Raw genomic sequence first — 22764 nt, 5'->3', positions numbered from 1 at the left:
TCAGAATTGGGGAAGCTGCAGATAAAGGGGGTAGTGGGGGCTGGGTGGTGAAAAGGGGATAGGTGAAGACCGGCAGAGGGTGCGACCTGGTTGGTCAAGGGGAAGAATAAATCTGGTAGGGGGGTAGGGGCTAGGGGTTGTGAAGGGAGTCAGGGGAAGGGAGGTTATTTGGAATTGGTGAACTCAGTGTTGAGTCCTCCAGCCTTAGGCTGCCCAGGTGGAAGATGAGGTGGTGTTCCTCCAAATTGCAGTCTGATTCTTTGTGACAACGGAAGAGGCCAATGATGGTTAGGTTCAATGCGGCTATGAGGAATGTTGGATCAGCAATCATCCTGTTGAATGGCAGAGCAGGCTCAAAGGCCCAAATGGCCTACTCCTGTACCTGTTTGTTATGGCCTTCCAAGGCAAGTTTGGAGGAGCTATCTTTTGTCAAAAAAGTTAGACCAAAAACGACTCTTGCACCATTTTAAAACTCTCAGGATTTGAGTCATAGAGTCATGCAGCATGGAAACAGACCCTTCAGTCCAACTCATCCATGCAGACACATTTCCCAAACAACACGGGTCCCATTTGCCTGAGTTTGGTTCGTATCCCTCTAAACCTTTTACATCCGTGTACTTGTACTTGTATCTACCACTCCCTCTGGCAGTTCATTCCATGTATGAACCATCCTATGTGTCAAAAAAAGTGCCCCCTTGGCACCCCTTTTAAATCTTTATCCTCTCACCTTAAAATTATACCCTCTAGTTTTGAACTGCCCTACCTGAGCGAAAAGATCTTTGCTATTCACCTTTATGTCTTGATTTTATCTCATTGGAATATAGGAAACTATTTCATGTTTTACTTATTGAAGTTGCTTGTCTAATTTTAAAGTGTGTGAAAGGGTGGATGAGAAAGATTGCAAATTGATGTCTTTACATTTATCATTTTCAAAATGTGGATTTTCCGTTGCGTGTTTTTAGTTTTTAATGTTGAACATTGAAAATTTGGAGAAATGTAAAACTGTCATTCCTCCTTTCCCTGAATATCTGAAGCAAGATTTTTTTTTGGCATGGTACAGCCTGGTACTTGAAAGTGGATCTTGGTGCTGTATAATTCTTTGGAGAAAAAGCAATGCTGCTCTTTGGTTTTTGGTTTTGATTAGTTTGACAGTTGACAGTTGCACAGTGGCACAGTGGTTAGCACTGCTGCCTCACAGCACCAGAGACCCAGGTTCAATTCCCACCTCTGTGCAACTCCACACAGACAGTTGCCTTTCTCCCCATGTGTGCGTGGGTTTCCTCCCACAGTCCAAAAATGTGCAGGTTAGTTGAATTGCCCATAGTGTTAGGTGAAGGGGTAAATGTAGGGGAATGGGTGTGGGTGAGTTGCTGTTCGGAGGGTCGGTGTGGACTTGTTGGGCCAAAGAGCCTGTTTCCACACTGTAAGTAATCTAAAAAGCCATTGGGGACTAACTAGTGGGCGGCATGGTGGCACAGTGGTTAGCACTGCTGCCTCTCAGCGCCAGAGACCTGGGTTCAATTCCCGCCTCAGGCGACTGACTGTGTGGAGTTTGCACATTGTCCCTGTGTCTGCGTGGGTTTCCTCCCACAGTCCGAAGATGTGCAGGTGAGGTGAATTGGCCATGCTAAATTGCCCATAGTGTTAGGTGAAGGGGTAAAAGTAGGAGAATGGGTCTGGGTGGGTTGCGTTTCGGCAGGTCGGTGTGGACTTGTTGGGCTGAAGGGCCTGTTTCCACACTATCTAATCTAATCTAAAAAAAAATCTTCAGTAAGTGCCTGTGCTTCTCCTCAGCTTTATTTCCATATAACCATTGAAAGTGTTTAATGTTTGTATGTAGATGGTAATAATTCCTCTGATCAGTTTCAAAATACTGTAATGGCTTGAGAAACCAATTGAGGTCATTAGAATGTTCTAAAGATAAGGTATATAATTCCCCCCCACCCCCTTCAAATCTGAGCAGTATTTCTGTGCAAGCATCATTCACCTTTTTCTTTCTGAAAGCATGTTCTATGCTATCTTCTTGTTTTTGAGCAACAGCTTCTCCACGTGGAAGCATATGGTCTATATATTTCATTTATTTTAAAGTAGGATTTATTCTCATTTTGGGTGGAATCTTCTGTTGTGGATTCTAATGTAGTGTCAGGCATGTTAGAGGTCTTTGACTCTTGGGATGAGTTATTCATGCGATTAGGCATCATGCAAGCATGTGAGTTGTGTAAGTTGAACAGTGAATTTTATGAGCAGAAAGTTGTTACCTTGACCAGGACCTTCTGGGTTAAAAGGTTTAAATGCCAAATTTAAAAGCTATCGAGACAATCCTTTATCGCCATGAGAACTGGCAGTATGACTAAAGGCTGTGTTAGTCACAAATGCTATGTCTGCCTTGCAGACGTTTGATCTGACACTGCACGTTAAGAGAGGATGAAGGTCCTTGCCTCTGTCTCATCTCAGCTGCCACAGAGCCTCATCTACATAGAACATAGAAGAATACAGCGCAGTACAGGCCCTTTGGCCCTCGATGTTGCGCCGATCCAAGCCCACCTAACCTATACTAACCCACTATCCTCCATATACCTATCCAATGCCCGCTTAAATGCCCATAAAGAGGGAGAGTCCACCACTGCTACTGGCAGGGCATTCCATGAACTTACGACTCGCTGAGTGAAGAACCTACCCCTAACTTCAGTCCTATATCTACCCCCCCTTAATTTAAAGCTATGCCCCCTTGTAATACCCGACTCCATACGCGGGAAAAGGTTCACACTGTCAACCCTTTCTAACCCCCTAATCATCTTGTACACCTCAATCAAGTCACCCCTAAACCTTCTTTTCTCTAATGAAAACAGCCCCAAGTGTCTCAGTCTTTCCTCATACGATCTTCCTTCCATACCAGGCAACATCCTGGTAAACCTCCTCTGCACCCGTTCCAGTGCCTCCACATCCTTCCTATAGTATGGCGACCAAAACTGCACACAATATTCCAGATGCGGCCGCACCAGAGTCTTATACAACTGCAACATGACCTCAGGACTCCGGAACTCAATTCCTCTACCAATAAAAGCCAGTACGCCATATGCCTTCCTCACCGCACTATTTACCTGGGTGGCAACTTTCAGAGACCTGTGTACATGGACACCAAGATCCCTCTGCTCATCCACACTACCAAGTATCCGACCATTAGCCCAGTACCCCATCTTTTTGTTATTCTTCCCAAAGTGAATCACCTCACACTTAGCTACATTGAATTCCATTTGCCACCTTTCTGCCCAACTCTGCAGCTTCTCTATATCCTGCTGTAACCTGCCACATCCTTCCTCACTGTCAACAACTCCTCCGACTTTCGCATCATCCGCAAACTTGCTCACCCAACCTTCTAACCCCTCTTCCAGGTCATTTATAAAAATGACAAACAGCAATGGTCCCAAAACAGATCCTTGCGGAACACCGCTAGTGACGGCACTCCATGAAGAAACTTTGCCATCAACTACTACCCTCTGTCTTCTTAAACCCCCCCCCCAGGATCTATTCCTTTTTTATCTCTAACCATCACTATTTCAATGTACTTCTGTCTGGTGTCCCAAATTCTACTCTCCCTTAACCTACGTCCTCCAAAGCTCTGCCTGTGTTTGAGCTCCCAGCATGTCCTGTTCCCCTTTTTCAGTCCTGTGATTGCAGGCCTATATTGACTTCTGGTGAAGCAATTATTGTGTTTTTTTTTAAAATTGCTTTTCTTGTTTTTCATATCCATCCATGACCTTGACCTTTCTTATCTCTCTAATATCCTACAGCCCTTGATATACCAAGATATCAGCGCTCCTCAAAATCTGGCCTTTTGTGCATCCCCAATTACAATTCCTCCACCATTAATGACCTTCTCTTAGCTTGGCCCAAGCTTTAGAATTCTGCTCCACTTTGCTTTAAAGAGGTTTTTGAAAATGAAAGCAACCAGTTGCAAAGTTGATCATCTTAGGGGTGACACGGTGGCTCAATGGTTAGCACTGCTGCCTCACAGCATCAGCGTCCCAGGTTCAATTCCAGCCTTGGGCGACTGTCTGTGTGGAGTTTGCATGTTCTCCCCGTGTCTGCATGGGTTTCTTCTAGGTGCTCCGGTTTCCTCCCACAGTCCGAAGATGTGCAGGTGAGGTGAATTGGCCATGCTAAATTGCCCATAGTGTTAGCTGCACTAGTCAGAGGAAAATGATTCTGAGTGGGTTACTCTTTGGAGGATCGGTGTGGACTTGTTGGGCTGAAGGGCCTGTTTCCACACTGTAGAGAATCTAATCTAATCTTAGCTAATACCCTTCCTTTAGTTTGCTGTCATACTTAGTTTTATAATGCTCCTGTGAGGTGGTTTGGAATGCTTTGCTGTGTTAACGTCGCTCGATAAATAAAAATTGTCTTTGTACGTGTTTATCTCTCATAATAGAAGTTAAAATTATAATTTATTCATAATGCTGAAACATAATTAATAATTGAAAGTTTAAATTGCTTTACTCATATTGTGTAAATATGAGAAAGATTACTTTTTTGGATTACCATGTTTTCGTGAGTGTCTCTGACATTATTGTGCTGTTATTTTCCGATGTTGACGTACTTTTTCATTTACCCACAGTGGTCTGATAGTTCCAGAGGTGCATGGGAATGAGACTGTACCTGAAGTGGTTACCACATCTGGCTATGCATTACTGCACTTTTTTAGTGATGCTGCTTATAACTTAACTGGATTTAATATTTTTTACTCGTAAGTACTATTAAATACATTTATACTTGAGAACATTGTGATATAATTATGACTTCAGATAATCATGACTTTAAAAAGCTGACATTTGTCACAGTTGTATCTGTATTATGCTGTTTGTGGGATATTGGAAATTAAAGCATTTAACTGTTTAGCATGAGGATGGTAATTGGAAGTATGCAATATATATGTGCTTTTTCTTAACATCTCTGTTTTAATTTTGTATTAAAAGTGGTGTTGATGACTGGAAAGAGCTGTGTAAAATGCTGTCCACAGCCAGAATCTTCCCAAGTGTGGCAATCATCATGAATACAATTGTGGTTTTTTTTAAAACCTTTTCTGCACCTGAATTTCTGTATTTTTGATTGGAATTTGCAATGCTAGCTTCTTCACAACTGTGGAATGTATTTGAAATCTAATTGCTTTGTTGGGAAACAAGCCATACTTTTTATACTACTGTTGTATTCTGGTAGGCATTCATTGATGTGATGAAAAGCTTTGAAATATTTAAACAGCATTTCATTGTGGCAGTGAATGAATATGCAAGAGAACAGATGGGATGCGAATGTGGGTGTGTTTGGGGTTCAGTGCTGTAAATTTACCTAGTGTTAGACTACGACCTTTCTGCCTAACAGCATTTCTTGAATAATAATCCAGTTATGAGGAGAGGTTGTACAAATTAGGCCTGCTTTCTCTAGAATTTGAAAGGTTAAGGCATGTTTCAATTGAATTCTTCAAGAAATTAACAGAAAAAGACAGGGCAGATAAAGATAAACTATTTTTCAACTGGTTCGGAATTCTTGAACTGGGGACATAGTCTGACAATTAGGACCAGATTGTTCCGGAGAGATGTCGTGAAACATGTACATGCGAAAAGGGTGATAGATGTTTGGAACTGTCCCCAAATGGCAGTGGATGCTTGAACAGTTGATAATTTCACAACTGAGAAAGATAAACTTTTGTTATGGAAAGACAGGTGTACAGAGTTAGGCCATAGATCTGCCATGATCTCATTGAATGGTGGTACAGGCTCAAAGGGCAGAAAGGCCTGCATTTGTTCCAATATTCCTAATTCTCATGTAGTCAGTGGTTTGTGACATCCATCGCATCTTGATGTGCATCTCTGGTCAGATATCTTTTCTTGAAATCTTTCAGAGAAACAGATTAATAAGAAAGGGATCAATGCCTTATTGGGATTGTATTATAAGCCTCCTAATAATCAGCGGGAAATTGAGAAACAAATTTTGTAAGGAGATTTCAGTTATCTGTAAGAATAATAGTGTGGTTATGGTCGGGGATTTTAACTTTCCAAACATAGACTGGGACTGCCACAGTGTTAAGGGTTTAGATGGAGAGGAATTCGTTAAGAGTGTACAAGACAATTTACTGAGTCAGTATGTGGATGTACCTACTAGGGAAGGTTCAAAACTTGACATACTGTTGGGAAATAAGGCAGGTCTGGTGACTGAGGTGTCAGTGGGGGAGCACTTTGGGGCCAGCGACTATAATTCTATTCATTTTAAAATAGTGATGGAAAAGGATAGACCAGATCTAAAAGTTGAAGTTCTAAATTGGAGGAAGGCTAATTATGACTGTATTAGGCAAGAATTTTCAAAAGCTGATAAGTGCAGATGTTCGCAGGTAAAGGGCTGGTTGGAAAATGGGAAACCTTCAGAAATGAGATAACGAGAGTCCAGAGATAGTATATTCCTGTTTGGGTGAAAGAATAGGTTGGTAGGTGTAGGGAATGCTGGATGACGAGAGAAATTGTGGGTTTGGTTAAGAAAAAGAAGGAAGCATATGTCAAGTATCGACAGGAAAGATTAAGTGAATCCTTACAGTATAGAGACAGTAGGAGTATACTTAAGAGGGAAATCAGAAGGGCGAAAAGGGGACATGAGATAGCTTTGGCAAATAGAATTAAGGAGAATCCAAAGAGTTTTTACAAATACATTAAGGACAAAAAGGTAACCAGGGAGTGAATAGGGCCCCTCAAAGATCAGCAAAGCAGCCTTTGTGAGGAGTGGCAAGAGATACCAAACGAGTATTTTGAATCCGTATTTACTGTGGAGAAGACATGGAAGTTATAGAATGTGGGGAAATAGATGGTGACATCTTGAAAAATGTCCGTAATTACATAGGAGGAAGTGCTGGATATTGTGAAATGCATAAAGGTGGATAAATCCCCATGTGCCTAATCAGGGGTACCCTAGAACTCTGTGGGAAGCTAGGGAAGTGATTGGGGCCCTTGCTGAGATATTTGTATCATCGACAGTCATAGGTGAGATGCCAAAAAACTGGAGGTTGGCTAATATGGCATCATTATTTAAGAAAGGTGGTAAGGAAAAGCCAGGGAGCGAGAGACCGGTGAGCCTGGCATCGGTGGTGGGCAAGGTGATTGGAGGGAATCCTGAGGGACAGGAGGTACATGTATTTGGAAAGGCAAGGACTGATTAGGGATAGTCAACATGGCTTCGTGCGGACATCATGTCTCATGAGCTTGATTGGATTTTTTGAAGAAGTAACAAAGAGGATTGATGACAGCAGAGCGATGGATGTGACCCAAATGGACTTCAGTTTGGCATTTGACAAGGTTCCCCATGGGAGACAGGTTTGCAAGGTTAAATCTCATGGAATGCAGGAAGAACGAGCCATTTGGATGTAGAAGTGGCTCGAAGGTAGAAAAAAGAGAGTGGTGACTGGAGGCCTGTGACCAGTGGAGTGCCACAAAGATTGGTGCTGGGTCCTCTACTTTTTGCCATTTATATAAATGATTTGGATATAAACGTAGGAGGTATAGTTAGTAAGTTTGCAGATGACACCAAAATTGGAGGTGCGGTGGACAGCAAAGAAGGTTACCTCCGATTACAATGGGGTCTTGATCAGATGGGCCAATGGGCTGAGGAGAGGCAGATTGAGTTTAATTTTGGTAAATGCGAGGTGCTGCATTTTGGGAAAGCAAATCTTAGCAGGACTTGTACACTTAATGGTAAGGTCCTAGGGAGTGTTGCTGAACAAAGAGTCCTTGGAGTGCAGGTTCATAGCTCCTTGAAAGTGGAGTCATATGTAGATAGTATTGTGAAGAAGGTTTTTGGTATGCTTTCCTTTATTGGTCAGAGCATTGAGTATATGAATTGGGAGGTCATGTTGAGGCTGTACAGAACATCGATCAGGTCACTTTTTTGGAATATTGCATGCAATTCTGGTCTCCCTCCTATCGGGAGGATGTTGTGAAACTTGAAAGGGTTCAGAAAAGATTTACAAGGATGTGGCCAGGGTTCGAGGATTTGAACTACAAGGAGAGGCTGAATAGGCTGCGGATGTTTTCCCTGTAACATTGAAGGCTGTGAGGTCACCTCATAGAAGTTTATAAAATCATGAGGGGCATGGATAGGATAAATAGACAAGGTCTTTTCCCTGGGTTGGGGGAGTCCAGGACTAGCGGGAATAGGTTTAGAGTGAGAGGAGAAAGATTTAAGAGACCTAAGCGAAACTTTTTCACACAGAGGGTGGTACGTGTATTGAATGAGCTGCCAGAGGAAGTGGTGGAGGCTGATACAATTGCAACATTTAAGAGGCATCTGGATGGCTACATGAAGAGGAAAGGTTTAGCGGGATATGGACCAGGTGCTGGCAGGTGGGACTAGATTAAGTTGGGATATCTGGTCAGCATGGACGAGTTGGACCGAAGGATCTGTTTCCATGCTATGCATCTCTATGACACTATGACTGTACAACCAGAACATCCGGGCCACTGTATGTTGACTGGTCGAGTGTATGTTAGGTTCTTTTCCCAAGGTTTCACACGAGATGCAATTTGCACACATCAACGTCTGCAAACAGTTAACGTTTATTAAAGCCTGTACAAGCTAGGTGACCCCCTTTGACACTCTTCACAGGCGTGCAAAGTTGGGTCAAAAGAGGCTCCAAACAAAGAAAACACATCCCTTTTATACAGGTCAGTTGGTAATGCTCAGCAGTACTGTGGCCACTCAACCCATAACCACATATTACCCCAGGTACAATGGTAGGGTGAGATCATCCTCGAAGATAATGTAAGTACTCTAATCCTGGGGAATTGTTATGCAAACAATTTCCTGACTCCGTGATTCCCCAAGACAATGTAGGTGTGATATACTTCAGTATTAGGGGATGATCATGCAAACAAATTTAATTGGCTGGAGATGGCTATGAAAGCATTTCTGAATGGAAGGGACTGACTGAGGTTTTAATTTGATAATAGAGGTAAAATGGTAATAAATGGCTATTTAAATGAAGTATGATTCATCCACATTCCTGTGTGAATGTCACCCTCACCCACTTCCAGAATTTTCAGCTTCTGGAGAGAGACAGTACAGTTTAACCCTTTAACATTACATTAATGTCCAGTGAGAGAGTACAATTTAATCTTTTAACATTATAGGGGAATAAATTATTTTAATTAATCTCTTCAGTCTCATAAATTTTGTTTGCAGAAAACTAATACCCGGATGTGAATCCTCCAGATGTTCGTTGAAACCATTGCCCATACATAGATGGAAATATGTTCAGTCACCCAAATTTATTTTTCCAATGCAAGCTATTTTTGACTTTTTTTTTCAACAGTGAATAAGTCTGTAACTCTAGTAATTTCTCTAAAATGAAAGCAGTGTCTGCATTGTAAATTGTGTTTTACAATTTATGACAGCATAATATGGAGTAGTGGGGAAAGGGAGTGCAGTGTTTTGGTCCCAGTAGTTAAATGGGAATCTCATTAATAGTTGGATTAGTTGTAATTATCAAGGGCAATGTAATGAAGAAAATGTTTTTTTCCTCCCCACTGCAAACTGAGGGGAATCAGGATTGTTGTATTCAATCAATGCAGTTTGTGCACAAATGCACTGAAGTGACCAACAAATAAACTATGTCAGCACCATATATTGGTAATTTTATGTCAACAGGATATTTTAATTGTTTTCCGGAAGGCAATTCAACCTGTGCTGACAGGAGTATACTGAAACAGTTAGTCACTGTATTAAAAAAAACATTTTAAATATATGAAGATTTCAGTGCTGTGCTTCTGTAGTGTAGTGGCTATCATTTTCACCATGCATAAAAAGTTGATTACTATAATTGGGGATGAAACACAAATACATCTTGTGGCACATTGGTAATGCCTCTACCTATGGACTAGAAGACAAGTTCAACCTACCTGCTCCAAACCTGCAAGTTAACTTGTCTGAAATGGTTGATTTTAAAACTATTGACAAAATTTCCAGTCCAGTGGTCAATCCCTCAGTGCCTGACTGGTTTATATTTCAATACATAACAGCAATTTTTAATTTTTGTAACTTAATTCATTAGAAACTAAATTTTAGTAAAGGAATCTGATCAAGAAAAGAAACTGATGTGAGATTTATGGAATTGATTTGAATATAATGTAATTAAGTAAAATCTTGCATTTATATAATCTATTTGACCTCACAAGGTTTCCCAAAATATTAGCTAGTTGAGTAATTGTTAGAGTAGCACTGTTGCCTCACAGTACCAGGGACCCAGGTTCGATTCCAGCCTCGGGCGACTGTCTGTGTGGAGTTTACACATTCTCCCCATGTCTGCATGGGTTTCCTCTCGGTGCTCCGGTTTATTCCCACAGTTGAAAGATGTGCAGTTCAGGTGAATTGGCAAGGTTAAATTGCCCATAGTGTTCGGTGCATTCGTCAGGGGTAAGTGTAGGGAAATGGGTCTGGGTGGTTTACTCTCCGGAGGGTTGGTGTGGACTTGATAGGCCAAATGGCCTGTTTCCACACTGTAGGGAATCTAATCTTAATTTAGTCACCCATGTAATTTTGGAAAATGCATTGGGAGTAGCGATTCGATGACCTGTTTTTCAAGTCATTCTGGTTGAGTGATTAGAACCAGAGTATTTCGAGCAGGAGTAAGCCATTTGATGTTTCTGAGCCTGGTCCACCATTCAGTTAGATTGTGGCTAATCTATTTGTGGTTTTGTCTGGTTGTGGTTTAATCTGGATGGATTAATGCTAATATCACCAATAGGGTTTATTACTTTGAAAGATGAGGTACAAGCACTATATTGATCACAGGTTGTTTGCACAGTATGAAGATGGAAATCCTTGGATTCTTAATTAACTAGATTTATTCAGTCCTGAGGCATTCTCTGAATGGAGAAATGTTAATGCTAATCCAAGTGGAATTACTGTGTAAAGTTTTTATAAACGCCATTTACCAGAGTGTTGTAATTATGGCTAAATACATTATGAATTTGTGTGTGGACTGCAAACCATAGCTGCAACTCTACATAGCTGGATTTAATTCAGCTATGCATAGAAATAATGTGGAACATCCAGTCCAATTGGCTGGATTGTTGCATCCTTAAATTGGACTTATTTTGTCGATTACAATGTTACTCTGTTAAGAGTCAGTTAGACATTTGATAGCGCAAAACTTCTGTTGGTGAAAATATTTGTTGGAGATTTTAATGTGGCACTAATTGGCACGTTCTCAAGAATACTAATTTAACAGGCAACAGCATTTACAATGACAGTGTTCCCTGTCAAATAGATATTCTTGCTAATGTCCTGATGCATGCAAGGTGAAAAACCTTGAAAAAATGTCTTTTTGCAGTTTTATTTAAGATTTTGATTTAAAGTCATTACATTTTCAACCAAAATATCAGATTGGTGTTGACATGGATATCAAGTTTCAATATTACCTGTTGCTTTTAAGAATATACACATAGAATACTTCAGCCCTACAAAACTTTTGAAGTTTTTTTTTACAGCTTTAGTTTAATCAGACTTAGTTTAACCCATTGTTATTTTTTGTTTATTATATTTGCTCGCTATAGATTTTGTTTGTGTGCTTTGGTAAACATCTAGAATTTTCTCAAGTCTTAACGTATTGCTCAAGAAAATAACATCAATCAATCTCTCTGTTATGCAGGCCACAAGGAAAGGGAGCTACCAAGGGCCAATGAGAAATCAATTTTACAAGATTCTAATTGTGCATGTTGAGCTTCAGCAGGAGTGTATTTTAAAAGGTCAACTATTACTTTTTGTGCAACCATTTTGTAATCAAGTGATTTTTATCAGTTTTTATTTTGAGGAAACATATTGCAAATAAGTCAGCTGTCGAGCTAAAATATTTTCGCTAAATCTTGTGGAAAAATGTAATACTACAAGCCACATTAATTTAGTTCAGAATAATGAATTCAAAATATCGATTAACATTTGAAAGAAATGGGAAATTATTATAATGAATTGCATCAACCACAGACATCTACCTGGAATCAGTGTCACTTGTTTATTATGGAAGGTGGTTTTCATACCTCTACACAGCTGTGGAGCCCAGGGCTATAATTAAACTCCTGTGTTTTCCACAAGTGTAGTTAACCAGTTGAACTTTGGACAATATGATATTCATTTTGATTCATAAGCTGCTTTGGTCTACAACAGACAGAATAACGATAATTCATGTTTCGACCCCTTGATGCATTCTGTTACAATTCTGCTTATAAGCTGTTTCAAAAATAGTGCCAACCATGGATCTAGTCGCATTTTTAATCTGAGAGTTAGGTTGTAGATTTCTACTTCAGAGTTGACCCATCTGACATTTTTTTTCAATGCTGTATAAGTGCTACACTGTTCACCATACCATATTTCAGATGAAAAGTTTTAAAATTTCAAGTTGATGAGCTAGGAAAAATCCAGCTGCCAATTATTTGCAAGTGTGGCAGAGAGTTTCTTTCTGGTTTTTTGCTCAACGTTTTCTCTCAACTTATATCACTAAATCAGACATTGTGGTCTATAGTGCATTGCTATTGTGGGAACTTGGTTTAAGTTGTTTCATCTAATATGTTATGAGAGTGCCGACAATTCAAAAATATTTCATTGACTAAAATGCTATGGGATGCCTTAGGTCATGAATGGTGTAATATCACTGTGTAGAGTAATTTTGCTTATTTGATTGTGGATTGTAGTGGAAATTTTTTTAAAACCAAGGATGCACTTGAAAAAGCAAGTTACTGAAACTCAATGTAAGTCCTGTTTGCATTGCTGCTTTGTTCAAGAAGTGGGGCAGAAGCTGTTTGCAGTTGGGTTGGCAAAATATCAAATGAAGCTGGCAGTGTTTGCATTTCTTGCATTATCAGAGACAGCAATCAACATACTATATTAAAAAAAAGGAGCTCCTATGCATGGTAAATGTCACCGAGGATGCAGATTTTTCATGCATTGGTGAGTTTTGTGCAACTGAATTCTATGTGTTAGGCCTTTGCCTTTGGGACTGTGAAGTCACTGCAGTAAAGATTGGAGCATGCTATTGCAGCATCTTGCACCAGTCACTGCTGGACAGCATTGACCACAGAAATCAAAACAGGAGGTGCTGGAGAAACTCAGTTGGTCTGGCATGCATATATAGAGAGAAAGTGTTAATGTTTTGAGTCCAATATGACGATTCTTCAGAACTCTTGATGGTAGAAGTAGAAGCGCCTCAGTGCTGTCGATGAATCCATAGAGCAAGCACCAAAAAATTGTGTGAAACTGAAAAGATGGCTATAGTCATGAAGGTTATACCGAAAAAGATGATGAGAATGCAGTGGAAAATAAGCTCTAATTACTGAAGGGGTCATTGTCAAACCTCAGAATACAATCCGTGATGGAAGATGAATGCACAGTGTTTTCCTACACTTATAAAACAAACAAAGTTATCTGTGCACTCCAGGATTGGCTGTGTCTACAAAATCTGTTTTCCAGTACTGGAGTTGCTGTGAATCACCTGTAAAAGAATGACTCACGAGCTTGTGTACATGTTAATTTTCTGAATTTACAACAGCATTGAGCTGAAATCATACACTTAGTAGGCTTAACTCGTGACTTTTTGAAAAAGGAAGGCTTTTGCTTTTGATAGCTTTGACATCACATAAAAAATTAGAAAAAATGCTGCATAAGATTGACTTTTTTGGAAAGTCATAGGTAATGTTTGAGGATATTATGTAAGATGTTGCTTCAGCTCCTGTAGATTTACCAATTGATTTTTTTTTCATCTTTAAGTGTAAAAAATAAAACCACAGCTGAAAGAAATTTAACCAAGTTTTATTTTTGGAAAAGTCTGATGTTCAAATGATTCACAAATTGTAAGTTTTAATTTTAAACAGTGTATTGCAGTGTCTGTTCATTTTCTCAATTTCCGTTTGAAACTGGCCTTTTTCTTTTGCTAAATCTTTCTGGCACACTGTATTAATATAAAATTTCCTCTATTGGCCCTACTGACCACTGAACTTGCCTTCCTGGTCCTCATGTTAATATTGTGAATGGTTCTCTTCAGGTGTTGCTCCCTCCTTCATATCAGTTGCTATTACCTCTCAGAATAACGAACCTTTGGCTCCACTGCCCTTAAATGCTTGTCCTGTTTCCAAACTCTCACTCTTCTCCAAATGTGTTGCCTCTTCCCAAATTCAATGCTGTCTTTCTTGGAACTTCATGCTTCAATTTTTGTTATCAGATTTCCACTCCTGCCACAGTATCGAAACAACTCTTATTAAAGTAACTGATGACATGCTCATGACTGACTGAAGCAGATGTTCCCTTGTACACCTTCATGGACATTTACATCTTTTGACACAGTCTGGGATCATAAGAGTCAACTATGTTGTTACTGGTTAAGTTGATCCCAGGCTGAAACAGATTTTGCTTTGGTTTTAATCAAGTGGTCTCTCACTGAAACATGTTACAGCTTTTGTTTTACCAGTAGAACAAGTTGTTTATCAAAAGAAATAAGTTTTTGTTCATTCTATATTACCATCAACTTGTAACACAGATTTTTCAAACACACAATATAAGTATAATCTCATTATATCACTAAAATGCCTTACTGTACGTTGAAAACAGTATTTGTATGGTATCCAAAGCACATCTTGTATCTTACCCAAATACACTGTTCATACCATTCACTCATCAGAATTCCTATTTCTAACACCATGGGAATTTTAACTCATTTGGGATACCTTGTCGGCATGGACAGGTTGGACCAAAGGATCTGTTTCCATGCTGTACATCTCTATAACTCTATGACTAGAACTACTGAAGGTTTCTTCCCGGCAGAGTTTCATTATGCTTTGCTTTAGAATTAGAATTGGATTTTATTGTCAAGTCTACTGAAGTACAGGAGTGCAGTGAAAAGTATACAAAGTCACCATTCTCTGGTGCCATCTTAAAATACAAAATGCAAAACCAGAGTGTAAAAAGTCAAAAGCAAGAGAAGAAAACAACGAACAGAGCTGAAGGAAAAGGAAAACTGCCAGATCTTAAAAGTGTTATCACCCTGGGCCTAGTCTTGGCCTGGAGTCTTAGTCAGCATCCTCCTGAAATATGCTCCACTGACTGCCTTTGTTACAGCTGTTTCCACCACAGATTGCCAGGAGGATCCACTTCTGTTGCCACTGCTGCTGCACATGCTTGGTAGGCCAGGCCTGCACTTACTGATTTTCTAAAAAAAACTAAAAAGGAAAGAGCAAAAGTAATAAAGAAACAAAAAAAGCAAACGCATGCAGACAAGCCCCAGACCAGGAGCCCGAGTGCACCACTGCCACTCGGCCGCCATGTTGATAAAAATTCCGGACCGTTCACTGTAGAAGTGGGATCGCTACTTTTGAATAAGTAATGTTTTCGGGGTTTCACCTTAATATTTCTGGTCTCAGATGAATGCTAACTCTATACTCCAATGTAATCTAGTTTCACTATATCCTTCTATTCTCAGGAGCATTGGTCTATGCTACCAAACTCAAAGGACTTCACAAGACTGTCTAAAACTAAAGAAAAGAAATCCACTGTAAACTATGGATGTTTCAAGTAAGCTTAAAAATTCTGGACAAACCTTGAGAACCCCTTAATTACCTTGTTGGGTTGCAAAACCGTTGAAGGTAAATAAAAATCCATTAATTCTAAAGCTAGGCTTGTAAAATTGTTTTAAAATACATCAGTGACTACAAAGAAAATTTCAACTTAATTATTAACTTAAAACACACAGCCCATTCCACTAACTTAATTCAAAGCCTAAATTTATAATTAATCTGTCAGTCACAGCTTCACCACCCTCCCCGAGGCCTCTCCACTGTCATACTGTTGCATGAATCCACAGTCACCTAGTTCCATTCTCATGCCACTAATTGTATCTGGAGTATCAAAATACAATGGTTTCTTCTCCCTACTCGGGCAGAGTTAGCTCTGGTGGATCCCCAGGCCCATCTTTGCAAACCTCTCCCTCTTATTTCTCATCTACAAGCTGCTTTTTGGCAACCTTATCCAAGACCAGATTGTTAGTATTCACATGTATATCAACAATACACAACTCTCTCTCCACAACCACTGTTGACTTCTCTACAGTTGTTTTCAGGTTACTTAGCTGACATTTCAAACTGAATGAGTGGAAATGTCCTCCAATCAAATATTGAGAAGATTGAAACCATTGTTTTTACATGTTCCATCTGGTTATCTAGCAGCAAATTCTACTTGTCACCATGGCAACAGTCAGATTAAATCTGCCTTTAAAACTTTGGTGTTGTATATCACCTGAGGTGAGGTTCTGACTATACACATTGAGACTATTAAGATAGTCTATTCACCTCGAATGTTTCTCCCGTTTCTTGACTTGGCTATTCTATTATGTAATTGGCTAATATCCAACATACGATACCTCTAAACTTGAGATTATTCAAAATGTCTGCCCATTATTTTCTGCACGATGTCCCATTCACTTGTCTTTGTGCTGGCTGACCTGCGAGGGCCTGGCCAAGTAAGGTTTTAATTTTAAAATTCTTTCTTTTCAAATCATTTAATGGTCTTGCACCTCCATCTCTAATCTTCTTTCGCCCTAATAGCCTTCTAAGATAATTTCATTTGTCTTACTCTGCTGTTTTGAGTATTCCTAATTTTAATTGCTACAGCCTTGCCTTTGTTGTCTGCTGACCTAACATCTTCTCCCTAGTTCAGTTACAAATCTTGTTTTTTCTGTGAAACTCATCAGAATGTTTTATGTTAAAACTTCTTAAAAAAAAAATTATAAAAGGCAAGCAGATTCTTTTTAACAGTTTCTGCAGCAGCTGAAGACATGACCTGTGGAATTCTGATATAATTTGAGAACTCAAGGTTTGTGAGAAGATTTGCAGCTCGGGTGCTTGTTGTGATTCTGTTCGCCGAGCTGGGAATTTGTGTTGCAGACGTTTCGTCCCCTGTCTAGGTGACATCCTCAGTGCTTGGGAGCCTCCTGTGAAGCGCTTCTGTGTTGTTTCCTTCGGCATTTATAGTGGTTTGTCTCTGCCGCTTCCGGTTGTCAGTTCACATTCAACAACCAAGTATATGAACAAATCAATGGCACACCCATGGGCTCACCCATCTCTGGACTCATAGCAGAAGTTGTAATGCAAAGACGAGAACGAACAATCCTATCGCAAATTCAACCCAAACTCTGGGTCAGATATGTGGATGATACCTTTGTAATCATTAAAAACATAGAAATAGAAAACACACACCTGATCATCAAACGCCACCCTCACAGGAATCCGATTCGCTAGAGAGGAAGAAAAGGACAACCGACTCCCATTCCTAGACGTGATGGTACAGAGAACACCGAACGGAGAATTCACCACAAAGGTATACAGGAAAGCCACACACACAGACCAAGTCATGAACTACGAAAGCAACCAACCCAACACACACAAAAGAAGTTGCATCAAGACACTGTTCAAAAGGGCCACAACACACTGCAGCACACCAGAACTGCAAAAAGAGGAAGAAGAACACCTCTACAATGTATTCGCCAAAAACGGATACCCCTGCAATTTCATCAACAGATGCCTAAGGGAAAGACAACGGAATGAGGACATGGCACAACCCAAAGGACTAGCCACGTTACCATACATCAAGAACATTTTCTGAACTGACAGCCAGACAACTACGACCACTCGGACTCATAACAGCACACAAACCAACAGCCACTCTCAGACAAAAACTCACCAGGACAAATTACCCGATACCCAGCATGAGCAAAACCAACATAGTGTACAAAATCCCATGCAAGGACTGCACAAAACACTACATTGGACAAACAGGAAGACAGCTAATGATCCGTATCCATGAACACCAACTAGCCACGAAACAACACGACCAGCTACCCTTAGTAGCCACACATGCAGATGACAAGTATCATGAGTTGAACTGGGACAGCACAACTATTATAGGACAAGCCAAACAGAGAACAGCAGGGAATTCCGAGAGGCATGGCACTCATCCACAGATTCCATCAGCAAACACATCGACCTGGACCCAATATATCGGCCACTGCAGCGGACAGCTGGAACTGACAACCGGAAGCGGCAGAGACAAACCACTATAAATGCCGAAGGAAACAACACAGAAGCGCTTCACAGGAGGCTCCCAAGAACTGAGGATGTCACGTAGACAGGGGACGAAACGTTTGCAACACAAATTCCCAGCTCGGCGAACAGAACCACAACAATTTGAGAACTATTAAATTTATTCCAGTGGTGTTGATGAATTAATATCATTTTGTTTTGAGAAGTTCAGTATTAAGTAAATGTTGCTCATAATCTTGGTTTTGCCTTTGGATGGTATTATACTTTTCATTTTTAAATGAAACCTTACTCAAATTGTGTCTAGAATTGTACATTATTAAGCAATGTTATGTTTCACAATATTAGCCAGATCTCAGTTACCTTTGTGGTTACTAGACATTCTGGCATTTGTATTTAAATTTCCAGTATCTTGTCATAGAGTCATAGAGATGGCAGCACGGAAACAGATGTCTCGGTCCAACCCGTCCATGCCGACCTGATATCTCAATCCAATCTAGTCCCACCAGCCAGCACCTGTCCCATATCCCTCCAAACCCTTCCTATTCATATACTCATCCAAATGCCTCTTAAATATTGCAATTGCACCAGCCTCCACCACTTCCTCTGGCAGCTCATTCCACACACGCACCACTCTATGTGTGAAAAAGTTGCCCCGTAGGTCTCTTTTAGATTTTTCCCCTCTCACCCTAAACCTATGCTCTCTAATTCTGGACTCCCCAACCCCAGAGAAAAGACTTTGCCTATTTACCCTATGCATGCCGCTAATAATTTTGTAAACCTCTATAAGGTCACCCCTCAGCCTCCGACGCTCCAGGGAAAACAGCCCCAGCCTGTTCAGCCTCTCCCTATAGCTCAAATCCTCCAACCCTGACAACATCCTTGTAAATCTTTTCTGAACCCTTTCAAGTTTCACAACATCTTTCTGATAGGAAGGAGACCAGAATTGCACGCAATATTCCAAAAGTGGACTAACCAATGTCCTGTGCAGACACAACATGACCTCCCAACTCCTGTACTCAATACTCTGACCAATAAAAGAAAGCATACCAAACGTCGCCTTCACTATCCTATCTATCTGCGACTCCACTTTCAAGGAGCTACAAACCTGCACTCCAAAGACTTTTTGTTCAGCAACACTCCCTAGGACCTTACCATAAAGTGTGTATAATTCCTGCTAAGACTTGCTTTCCCAAACTGCAGCACCTCTCATTTATCTGAATTAAATTCCATCTGTCACTTAGCCAATTGGCCCATCTGGTCAAGATCCCATTGTAATCTGAGGCAACCCTCTTCGCTGTCCACTACACCTCTAATTTTGGGTGTAATCTGCAAACTTACTAACTGTATCTCTTATGCTCACATCCAAATCATTTATATACATGACAAAAAGAGGACCCAGCACCAATCCTTGTGGCACTCCACTGGTCACAGGCCTCCAATCTGAAAAACAACCCTCCAACACCACCCTCTGTCTTCTACCTTTAAGCCAGTTCTGTATCCAAATGACTAGTTCTCCCTGTATTCCATGAGATCTAACCTTGTTGAATGCCTTATTGAAGTCCATATGGATCACTGGAACAGCGCAGCAGATCAAGCAGCATCCAGGGAACAGGAGAATCGACGTTTCGGGCATAAGCCCTTCTTCAGGAAGGGCTTATGCCCGAAACGTCGATTCTCCTGTTCCCTGGGTGCTGCCTGACCTGCTCGCTGTTCCAGCAACACATTTTCAGCTCTGATCTCCAGCATCTGCAGACTTCACTTTCTCCTCCATATGGATCACATCTACCTTTCTGCCCTCATCAATCCTCTTAGTTACTTCTTCAAAAAACTCAATCTTTATGAGACATGATTTCCCACGCACAAAGCCATGTTCACTATCCCTAATCAATCCTTGCCTTTCCAAATACATGTACATCCTGTCCCTCAGGATTTTCGAGTTGTATGTCTTTGTAAGTGCACTCAGTACATTTGCTTCTAAATGGCTGCATGGCCCAGCTGTCTGTATTTGTAATTAGATATGATAAATTATATGGCTCAAATTTTCTGGAACCCATTTTATGGTGATTTACACCCTAACATCAAGATGATCAGTCATTGGCAACGTGCTGAAAATTTGCACCTTTCACAAACAGTATTCCCTGCAATTTATTCTCTTCCATGTGGACCTCCTGAAGTCTGTGTGGGCAATGACTTCTGGTACCAAATCTGCATTGGCAAATTAATTGCTGAGTGCTTACTTTCGAGGTGTTAGCCATATATCAGTAAGCTGAGTAAAACTTTAGTGTGACCATTGGGAACCCGAAGAAACCTGCTGAATATCATATCAGCTGATGCAATTAACAAATAATGCATTGCGTGGGTTTCCATTAAGTTAGGATGAAAAATTTGACTTGAAACTTGTGCATTCATCCGAACACAGATTTAAGTCTGTTACTGTTCACTATTTGCAGTGCAGCTGTCTTTAAGTTTTGTGCAAGAGTTCCCATCTAAACTGTTAACCCACTGATCCTTCAGGGAAATACTTAACTATCTCAGCTAGAGAGGGAAAAAGAAGAAAAAAAAGATTAGTTGAAAACAAGCCTTTTTACTCAAAAGCAAAATACAGCAGGTGCTGGAAATCTGCAAGAAAAGCAGCCAATGCTGGAAATACCAATCGGATTTGATTGCATGACATTGCCATACTACACAGAAAGAGACCCTTTGGTCCAACTCATCCATGCCAGCAAAGTTTCCTAAACTAAATAGCCCCATTTGGGCCAAATGCAGACATATCCTTCTAAACCAGTCCTGCTTGTGGATCTGTCTTTTGGAGATTGTTACTGTACCTGCACCTACTACTTTCCACACACAAACCACCATCTGCCAAAAAGTTGCTCCTCTGGTCCCTTTTAAATGTTTCTCCTCTTACCTTAACATTATGCCATCTAGCCCTAACCCTCTGGGAAGAAAACCTTTTGCTAGTCACCTTATCCAAGTCCCTCATGATTTTATAAACCTCTATAACGTCCCTCCTCAACCTCCTATGTTCCAGTGAAAAAGTCCCAGCTTATCTGGCTTCTCCTTAATAAATTAAACTCTCCCATCCTTGTAACATCCTTGTACATCTTTTCTGCACTCTCTCCAATTTAATAATAACCTCCCTATGACAGGGTGACCAGAACTGTACACAGTACTCCAAAAGTGGCCTCACCAAAATTCTGTGCAACCTCAACATGGTGTCCCAACTCCGATACTCAGTGACGAGGAGTAAGGAAGGACTGCAGTTGCTGGAGATCAGAGTCGAAAGGTGTGGTGCTGGAAAATTACAGCAGGTCAGGCAGCATCCCGACGTTTCTGGCATAAGCCCTTCAGGAATGAGGGGGTGGGGAGCAAGGTGGCTGAGAAGAAATTGGAATGGGGCTAGGAGGAAGGTAGCTGAGAAGGCGATAGGTAGGTGCAGGTGGGGGGGGATGGAGTGGCTGGGCGGGAAGAAAGATGGACAGGTGAAGAGGACGGTGCCGAGTTGGAGGCTTGGATCTGGAATGAGGTGAGGGAATGGGAGATTTGGAAACTAGTGAAGTCAGTGTTCATGCTGTGTGGTTGAGGGTCATCAGATGGCTTGGAGTTGGTGGAGCGTTTCAGGGAACATCTCTGGGACATATGCACCAAACAACCCCACTGCCCTGTGGCTGACCATGTCAACTCTCCCTCCCATTCCACGAAGGACATTGCAAGTTCTGGGTCGCCACCACCACCAAATCCAAGCCACCCAACGACTGGAGGAAGAATGCCTCATCTTTTGCCTCAGAACCCTTTAACTACACGGCATCAACATCGACTTCACTGATTTTCAAATCTGCCCCTCTCCCCACTCCAAATCCAACCTTCCAACTTGGCACCACCATCTTGACCTGTCCTAAACCCCCCCACCTCCACCCCTGCCCACCCCCCAGCATTCCTGATGAAGGGCTTCATATCAAAACATCAACTCTCCTGCTCCTCAGATGTTGCCTGACCTACTGTGTTTTTCCAGTGCCACACTTTTTGACTCTGATACTCTGTGCAATGAAAGCAAATGTGCCAAATTATTTCGTTGCCACCCTGCCTACCTATGATGCAACTTTCAAAGAACTGTATACCCGAACCCTTGGGTCTGTCTGTTCCACTACACACCCCATGCCCCTACCATTAACTGGAGAAGTCCTGCCCTGATTTGCCTTCCAAAAATGCAACACCTTGCATTTATCTAAGTTCAACTCCATCCGCCACTCTGACCCATTGGCCTATCTGATCACCTGTAACCTTAGGTAACCTTCCTCACTGTCTACTATGCCACCATTTTTGGTATCATCTAAGAACTTATTAATCATACTTTTTTTCCTCCTTCCACATCATTTTATATAAATGACAACCCATAATGGACCCAGCACCTATCCTTGTGGAATGTCTCTGGTCAAAGTCCTCCAGACCATAAAACAATCCTCCACCAGCACCCTCTGACTCTGAGTGTCAAGCCAGTTTTGTATCCAATTGATCATTGTCCCTGCATCCCATGTGATCTGACCTTACTAATTAGTCTACAATGTAGAACCTTGTCAAAGCCATTGCTAAAGTCCATATAGACAACATGTACCACTCTGTCCTCATTAGTTTTCTTGTTCACATCCTCAAAAAG

At 41.0% G+C, this 22764-nt stretch overlaps 1 protein-coding gene across 1 annotated transcript in view; it reads left to right on the top strand.

The window, feature by feature from the left end:
- Nucleotides 1-22764, top strand: part of atrnl1b (attractin like 1b) — a 947890-nt gene that overhangs the window by 29339 nt on the left and 895787 nt on the right. Inside the window, exon 4 of the mRNA XM_043712811.2 lies at nucleotides 4616-4744. Coding sequence (XP_043568746.1) covers nucleotides 4616-4744 — 129 coding nt within the window. The remainder of the gene's footprint in view (nucleotides 1-4615; nucleotides 4745-22764) is intronic.

Source organism: Chiloscyllium plagiosum, unplaced genomic scaffold (genome assembly GCF_037043375.1).
Source record: "Chiloscyllium plagiosum isolate Xiang-an unplaced genomic scaffold, Cpla_swu_hap1 HiC_scaffold_22, whole genome shotgun sequence".
NCBI lineage: Eukaryota > Metazoa > Chordata > Chondrichthyes > Orectolobiformes > Hemiscylliidae > Chiloscyllium > Chiloscyllium plagiosum.
The sequence above is the reverse complement of the archived record's forward strand: the minus strand, read 5'-3'. Positions and strand labels throughout refer to the sequence as shown.